At 51.1% G+C, this 8,833-nt stretch overlaps 1 protein-coding gene across 1 annotated transcript in view; it reads left to right on the top strand.

Moving 5' to 3' along the window:
• Positions 1–228: 228 nt before the first annotated feature.
• Positions 229–8,833, top strand: part of ZMAT4 (zinc finger, matrin-type 4) — a gene marked incomplete at its 3' end in the record, with an annotated part of 30,961 nt that continues 22,356 nt past the window's right edge. Inside the window, exon 1 of the mRNA XM_010155880.1 lies at positions 229–330. Coding sequence (XP_010154182.1) covers positions 229–330 — 102 coding nt within the window. The remainder of the gene's footprint in view (positions 331–8,833) is intronic.

Raw genomic sequence — 8,833 nt, 5'->3', positions numbered from 1 at the left:
TGAAAGGTAATGGAGAAGAACAGCCGTTTACAGCTGTAGCTCTCGTGTGAGATAACACTGCGGAGCAGCAGAGGAAGCTGTGCCGTGTCTGCGACCGAGGGTGTTCAGGGGGTTGGGTGCACTTTGGGCGCAGGCGTGTGCCCGCTGCCCTCGCCCGCAGCCGGGGAGGTGGGACCCTGCCTTGTGTAACTGATTCTGCTTGTTGTCTCTCCTCTCTTTCGTCAACAGATGAAATCGTCCGACATCGACCAGGAATTATTCACGGAAAGTTACTGCAAGGTGTGCAGCGCTCAGCTGATCTCCGAGTCCCAGCGCGTGGCCCACTACGAGGTAGGATGCTCTTTGGTAACTCTGCTCTGTCGGTTTGTCACTTCTCCATCGCCGCCTCTTCCAGCTGCGTGCTTTTCCGTCAGCTCCTGCATTCCCAGCGAGTAGCTACTCCAGCATTTAAAGTTCCTCTCTGAAAACTCAAGATTCAGAGGACTGTTTTTACTGGCAGCGTCTTATTTTGTAAATGATGTCACTGCAACATGGCCTGCTGCATGTCTATGTGTGTTTTTTTTTTTTTCTTGGGCCTAAATTTGCAAAGTCAGGCTGCAATTTGTACATGACTGAAAGCTGGTGTTCAAAGAAACGTGGTTAGAAAGGAGATCAATTAAGAGTTCAGCAAAACGAACTCAGGTTTTCATACTGAATGTGCTGCTTTGCTGAGTAGGAATCACTGATTGTGCAGAGAATAGATTAGTATTTGTGAATGTATTTAAGCACTTAAGAGGTAGGCAAGCAACAAACAATTAGCAAGGATATGTTATTAGAGACATGTTAGAGCAGCAATTAACAGTGCTGCATATCTTCAAAACAAAATTAAATAAATTCCTATTAAACCAGGATGGAAATCACTGAGGGATACGCTGCTGTGAAATCCTTCCAGAAGGCAAACCCACTGCCTGTCCGTGTGTTGGCCCCGCGCCCTGGGGTGGGGGAAACCTGCACCCAGCAGCTCGTTGCGGCGAGGGGCTGACCCAGCGTTCACCTGAGGTGGATTCGCATCTGTGTTCTGATGGAGAGGAGGGTGCGGGAGTGCTTTGTGGGGTGGCTGTGCGCAGGGACCGGGGCTGTCGGTCACGCTTTGTGTGGTGTTACACGCCCGGAGCAGAGGACCCTCCTCCCCTGGGGATGTCTGGCTGCGCGGCCAGTGCCGTGCGGAGGAGGGATGTGTGATCCGGTCCAGTCTCTCCTGGAGCACTCCAGGAGAAGAGGTGATGCATGTGGAGAGCCTGGGGATGAGGGACTTCTGCAGTCGTGGGCACTGCAGGGCTTAGCTGTGTTTTGCCTCTGCTTTTGAATACACAAAGAGTCCCAGTGTCTGCAGTATTTCAGCCAAATCAGAATCTGTGCTAAAAGGCCTGGAAGATGAAGTTTTCCCAAACTTCTGCTCTGATTCAAGTGTTTAGGAATGGATATACAGGGTCCACGTTTGTCGTTGTGGCCGGTGGAGGCATACAAGAAGCTTGATTAATGTAGAGTGTCCAAGGATGCTGCACCGCGTTAACGAACAATAATGCACATTCACTTTACGTGTCTCTTTTGGTGAGTTTCTTAAGACATCTGCAAACACTCCTCTGGCTGCCCTCAGCGTGCAGCAGAGATCCCTGGCAGCTGCTGTGAAGTCTAAGGCTGCAGTTTTAGGGACATCTTCCAGATCTTGATAATGGGGGATGCGGATGCCAAATCTTGTCTACAGGAGGCAGAAACATTGCCGCAGAAACAGGAGTAGCGACTGGTGAGCAATGGGGTGTGCAGCCAATCTCTGTTCTTCTGCGCCTGTAATTGTAGGTATGAGCTGAATCATTAATTCATGGCAGATGTTAGTGAAATGTGGAAAACAACGCTGTTTTGTGTTGTACCTTTCTAGCGCGAGGTGCTGGGCTCATTTGTCATCCCCCCGTGAAACCCCAGCAGACGTTCAGCACATTAATGTCATTACCTAACCTTACCCGCTGGGTTGTGTGACACAAAGCAGAGGGATGGGGAGAGCGAGCCGGGCGGGGGGACCAGCCCAACCCTGGCCAGGGTCTGTGCCGGTGGCCACGGAGGCTGGAGGTGCCTCTGCCCACAGCCGTGCCACGCTTTGTCCCTTATACCCCGCTCCCAAGAAACCCGGAGATGCAGTGAGAAGGTGATGGTCCGCCTGAGGTTTTAGGGGGATGGTGCCCACGGGCAGCTCGCGCTGGGCGCAGCAGAGCCGTAGCGGGGATGCGGCCGATGCACGATGCCTGCGGGCTGCCAGCAGTGTGGTGCAGCGTCGAGCCTGGCGGGGAGATTCCTGAGTTCGTGTGCTTTGACTGCAAATGCGAATGGAAAACTGCTCTGCAGCGTTCCTGGCTCCTTCCCGGTGCGAGAGCTCTTCCAGAGCCCTGAGCAAAGGGTTTGTGGAGAGTCACTTGTTAGGTGAAGTTGGCCTCTTCTGCTAGGCAGACAAGCAGTATGCCCTTTCTCCGTGTACGTTAATCATGGAAAGTTACTGGAGAATAATTTCTGCAAATAACTCCTGCTCTGAGGCTCTTTTCTAAGGAGCTTGGTCTGAGCATCTGCCCCGTGAACAGCAAAGACGCCTGCTCGTGGGGTGTTTCTGTTCCCTGGTCAGCTGAGCAGATCAAGTCTGGGGTCAGAACATTCGCTTTTATAGCATCAGGATTTGTGACACGACAGTTCTGGTACAACACCATAGTGGTAAACGTACCTGAGCACCACCCTGCCCGAGCCTGCCACCCTCTGCCGCAGCCAATTAGTTAATAGCAGAAACGTAAAATTCACAGTTTCTTCCTATTTAAAAAGCAGCTGGTCACAATTTTCACACCTTTTTTTTTCCCCTTCTTTCTTTTAAAAAGCACTCTGTGATCAAAACTGATTCTTCTCATAGGGAAAATATCAACTTCACAAGACTAAATTTGCTGTAAATACATTTTCATTTAATCTTGTAAAGTTGCTTTGTTTCAGCTTTTTGATTGGAAAAAAAAATACTGTCAGTGTCAAAGCGTACAAAAACCCCAGTGTAAGGGAAATTTTTGCACAGGGCAAAACTTTTCATTTTGAATTAACTTGAACTTGATGGAGAAAAGTGAAACACTGCAAAACAGAGATTTCGTACTGGTGTGGCTTATGCAGCTTAATCAAAGTAGTTTGGCATTTCCACCCAGCCCGGGGCGCGCGCGGGTGTCGGCAGAGCTGCGTGGGGAAGCCTCGCACAGCCCGCATCCCCTGTGCTCCTGGGTGTTTCTTCCCTTTGGTTTTCGAAGGAGGGAGCAGGCAGGGTTGGGGCTGCCCATGGGCACTGCTGGACCTCGGTGTTGGTGCAGCCTGGGTGGCTGCCGGGGCTTTGGGCTCTGCTGTGCTGGAGTGATGCAGAGGTGGGGGTCGGGGGGAGCTGAGCAGCACGCTGTGTGCTCGGAGCTGGTGAAAGGTACCTGGAGAGGACCAGGCTGGAATAGGTTGCCCAGGGAAGCTGTGGATGCCCCATCCCTGGAAGTGTCCAAGGCCAGGCTGGATGAGGCTTGGAGCAACCTGGTCTAGTGGAAGGTGTCCCTGCCCGTGGCAGGGGGGTTGGAACTCAGTGATCTTTAAGGTCCCTCCCAACCCAAACCATTCTATGATTCTCAGGCTTCTAACGAGTCTTCCTCCGTGACTTGGCTGGTTTTGGTCAGCAGTGCCCTTACCCTTGCCGAGCCAGAGCTTAGAGAGAAAGGGAATTTATCTGCTGCCTCTCTAGCGCAGCCGAATGAGATCTGCAGCCTTTGTGCCAGGCACTGAAATCTTGGCTCCTTTGGGCATGCAAAATAAGACATTTCTCTGTAAGAAAATAGAGGGAAACGGCGTGTGAAAGGGGGATGTTTTTATCTTGCCAAACAGGAATAGTCAGTTCCAATCGCTGTCTCGTCTCCTTCTCCAAATCATCAACCAATAACTCTTCTTTTCTTCTGCATTACTTCGCCAGGAATAAAAAACAATTTTATGTCAGTCGCGCAGTATTAAGCGGTATTATTTCCAAGGGCAAGTGTAGTGGAAAAATGACAAAAGAATCAGAGTATTTCCAGCATATTTTTGCTTCTAACTTGACATACAGCAAAATACTGCCCTTATTTTATGTGCTTTGTGCAACTGCGTCTATGGCTTTGTCTGATACGTCTGCTGCGCCTTTGCTTTCCTTTCCTCTGAAACTGCCAGGTAGCATTCCCCTGTCCAGGATTCTCCTTGGGGTGGAGTTGATCCCGGTAGCTGGCCTTGGGCTGTTGACTCGTGATGAAGCTGCAGGTGCCCAAATGAGAAAATGCCGTAACAAGCTCCTGTGTGTACCGTGATGCTGAGCGGCACGAGAGGTTCCTCTAAGGATATCGGTTAGCTTCCGTGCAGTGGTAAGAAGGAGATGAGGTGGATTTTACTGGTTCTTGTCAGTGCCTAAAAGATTGTGCGTTTGAATATTTTTAATTGTTAAAGCAAATAAATATCTTAGTTTGTCCCCTGAAGTATCAGAAAGCTCCCTTCCCATTTTGGCTACTGGACTGAAGCATCCAAACGTGGATGCCTGATAAAATCCCTGCTAGGTAATAGCTCGCTGTGATCCGTGATGTGCCGAGCATTCCTCATGTGCTTTGGCTCTCCCTTTCCCCCCCGGGAGGAACAAAGATGAAGCGGGATGGCTGGTTTGATAAAGACTCTCCAAGAAAGGGCAAACGGATGCAGTATGGTCCAGGCGATCTCTACCTGCCCGCTGTCAGGTGCAGGGGGGCTGCTGGCAGACCCCTTCCAGGTAGGATGCTTGATCTGCACGAGGTGGGCTCCAGCCTCCTCCTGACGCTTCTCGTTGGCACCGGCTCCTGTGGCGTATGTGGAGCAGAAGGATGCTCGGCAGTGCCACGGCTGCTCCTTCCTCGGCCACCTCCTCCTGCTGCTGGTGAAGGTGGGGAGGGTTGGCTCTGTAGTGGGGGGCACGTCTGCCAGCCCCTTCCCGCCAGGGCACCTTCCGTGGCAGCTGCAGAGGCGGGGAGCGTCTCGCAGCCGTCGCCCCCTTGGCTCTGCGTTGATGGCACAGACTGTGTGTGTCTTTCAGGCTCGACTTGGAAACGAAGGGGTTGATATTTTTGTTTTTAAATGACATCTGTGGGTGGGAAAAGCAGAAGGCAGCTACCCAGCGTCTGCACCTTCGCACAGAGCCTGTTTTGGGGAGACGGGAGAGCCTGGGATCGAGAGCACGCGGTTTGTGCTACAGCATCAGCCTCCTGTGACTTTTATCAACGCGACGTACCTACTCCAATGCCATTCACCCCTCGGAGGTATTGCACAGAAATAACCACGGCTGCTGCCCTGTGACCAGCAGCTCTGGCAGTTGCGTGGCTGCTTTACCAGCTGCTTAATATGCTGCTGCCCTTGGCACGGGGAAGGGCGTAGGAGGAATCGGAGAGGGTCAGAGGGCACTAGTGATTTGGGAAGTGGCTGATGCCACAGAGCTTGCTAATCAGGAGAAGAAGGAAAACAAAATGCGGTTGGAAGTCTGGGCTGCAGAGACGATTTTTTCCTGTTCCTTATTTCTGTATTTCACCTTTCTCTGGAGCGGGAGGCCTCTTTGCTGCTGGATACTCCCTAGACCATCTGTAATTTAACGTAATTTTTGAGAGAGGTTGTATCAGTCCCTTCGGTGAGCTGCTCCGTAAATTAAAAAAGCTTAGCTTTCTTAGTTAGCTCCAAGCCCTCATCTCTCTACCAAGTGTTCACAGCCATTAGGAAGATGTTACCATTTATTTTCAAGTTTTCCCTTGAATATCCTGCAGGAAAATTACCCAATATGCAAAGTCGCTCTCAGATTCCACCCTGAGCTGCATATTCATCACCACATTTGCTCCTTAAGCTGCTCCAACGCTTTTCTCCATTGTAATCTTCATTGCTTCAGGTGTTCAGATGGTGCTTTGTTTTTTCTTTTACAATGAAGAATACGCCGGGTCTGTAGGAAGAGAAGCCCGGGAAGGTGTCATGTAAATGTTGGTTCACCTTGTGCGATGAAGGAGTGATGCTCAGATGCTTGTGGTGGAGCCTGAGCTGCAGAGGAAGGGCAGAGACAAAGTGTATTAAAATTCAAATGCAGAGGAAACCAGGGAGAACAAATAAAGTGCAGTGCCCTTTGGCTCATCTCTGGAGCCGAGTGTTCTTTGGAATTTCTCACCCTGTCCTCGGATTGAAGGGGGTGAGCGGTATCGACAGCCTCATCAATACTCCTTGTCTGCGCGGGGCTGGGGTGGTGCCCGGGTTAATCTGCTTCCAGTCGGGCCATCCTTCTTTGGGAGACCGCGTGGAATGATGGCTTGTATGAAGGAATAATAAACATTGCTTACTATTGGCACATTAGTGCCTTACGGATCAAGATGTGTGTGCTCAGAAAGGCAATCCTGTGTCTGAAATATTAATGCGGTGGAAGAGCACATACTCTGTTTAACAAAATCAGTGCTGCACTAGAACACAAGGAGCTGGAAAATTCTGTGTCTGGTACCAGTTCCCACATGAGATGCTGCGGGTGTTTCCAGGATGGAGGAGCGGAAAGGACACGCTTCAGCTGGAAATAAGGACTGCACAGGGCTCTCGTGTGTCAGGGTGTCTGCTGATGTCAGCTGTGAGTTATCGAAGGCAGCGGTGACGTTGGCTAGCTATGCGCCCTCTTGTATGCGCTGCCATTGCTGCTCCTTACCTGCCCCGTTCTGGCTGGCTTTGGTGAGAGTAACCTGTAAATACTTCAGGGGATGTCCTACCAGTCGTTCCTGTCTCCTTCCCAGACCTGCTGAGAATCTGCTCTGCCAGGGTGTACACATGCCGTATAGTTTTTAGTGGCTGCTCAAGCATTGCTGTTACTCTGCAGATTGTGCCGGTGTTTGGTATGAGAACCTTGGCTTGGGGTGGGGAAAATCAATCTAAAGAAAGCTTTTTTGCAGTTCGGTTGCAAAGATGATGAAGGTACAGTTCTGGGTTTTGTATGTATTTGCATGGCCTTGGTACCCAGTTTGTGTAGGGCCCTCTAACAGCAGCAATATTGCAGTAAACACGGCCACGCATCTTATATGAAAAAGATGCATGGAAGTCAGTGTTTTGTGGTGAGATGCTCGTGCCGCCTCTTCCCTTTCCTGCACGCAGTGAGTATAACCTCACCAGGGCAGCATTAGCTGCTGGATCGCAGCGTGCTTCAGGAAACCAATGTAGATTAAATGGTACTTTACAGGGCTCCGTGTTACTATGCTGTTGTCAGCGTTAATGGCTAAACATTATTTTTAATGCACTCCCAGTGTCAAAATCTATTGCTGTATAGCAACAACAGCAGAGCAGATAAAGCCCTCTGGTACAGCTCCCTTCCAAGGCAGAGGCTAATTTCTGGCTAAAAATAGCTCAAGTTCAAAGGTAGTTCCAGAGCGGTGGTAAAATCAGCCGGGGACGAGACCCTGAGGTCAGCAGAGGCATGGAGGATGTCACACTAAGCCTGCATGGAATAGAAGCGATGAAACGAGGCTCTGGTACCCGAGCTGGGCTTGCCCTGGCCAAGCCATCCCCAGAAGTCCCTGCAGCTCTTGCTCTCCCACGGCAGCCCCTTCCTGCTCCTGATGCACAGGAGGGCACCTCTTGGTTCCAGGTATTCACTCTTGCTTGTCTTTAATATTTGAAACTCGTAAGCCGTGTTTGGGTCTAGGATCCAGGTGTTTGAAAGCAGCATCTTTAGTTATCATCGTGTGTTGTGACAAAACCCGCCCACGTGTGGCGCGGGGCTCTCCGAAGTGACTGGCACTGACGCACTTTATGTGTCGGAAACAAATCACTTTTAGAGATGGAATGGGAACAGCGGCAGTTCGTGCCGCTCTGCGGAGTGTGGGGAGGAGATGTCACGTTTGTGTTAACTCTTCTGTCTCCCGCTTGACACCAGGATGGTAGTTCTGTACCAGCAGTGAAGTCGAGCATCAGTACCCAACGGCCGGAGCTGAGGAGTCTGAGCTGCAGCTGCTTGACATCAGTTGGCAGACAGCGAGGGTTTAGCTTGCTGTCAAAGATCATTTTGGATGTTCCTGCCCCGCGTGCTCTATCACCCCTGTCCCTTTCCCTGGGCATGTTCATAGGGAATTGTGCTGCCTGGAAAAAGGCCCGAAACAGTGATGGAAACGTAAATTCGTGTTTGTGTTAGCTCAGATGTAAGATCCACCTGCCAAAATGCAAGGACGTGGAGTGAGAAGGGACCGTCAGAGCATTTGGGGAGGAGCAGAAGCCGGCAGGCGATTCCACGCCACCGGAGGCAGGTCCATAGGACAGCTGGGGTCAGAGCCCTGCCGCTCATGCCATACGGCTCCGGCAACGGTCTGTAAAGAGAGCTGTTTACCTCCCCGCAGGGTAGGCTGCGGTGTGTAGGACAAGAGATGCTTTGACTACAGTCAAAATCAATGTAGGAAGTGGTAAAGTTAAAGATCACATAGCTGAAATGGTGATTCCTGAGACAGAAAATTCATACCTTGTCAGTCTGGAGGTCTGCAGGTGTCTGTCACCCGGGGAGCTGCAGGGCTGGGGACGGGGAGTGTCACTCTCGCATGGGAGATACCCTGTGGGTACCCATGGTACCATCCCTGCGGGGTACCGGTGCCATTCACCTGGTTTGTCTGTGTGATGGGGACTGCACCAAGGGGGAAAAAAACACAGGCGGCGTTGTCTTTTCCCTTGAACAAGCACAGTTTAGAAACCCTTTTCTCAAGGGCCTCCTGGCTCTTGTGGCCTCTCTCCAGCTCTTTGCAGCTTTAGCATTTTAGGGGAGGTGGATGGG

Source organism: Eurypyga helias, unplaced genomic scaffold (genome assembly GCF_000690775.1).
Source record: "Eurypyga helias isolate BGI_N326 unplaced genomic scaffold, ASM69077v1 scaffold29587, whole genome shotgun sequence".
NCBI lineage: Eukaryota > Metazoa > Chordata > Aves > Eurypygiformes > Eurypygidae > Eurypyga > Eurypyga helias.
The sequence above is the reverse complement of the archived record's forward strand: the minus strand, read 5'-3'. Positions and strand labels throughout refer to the sequence as shown.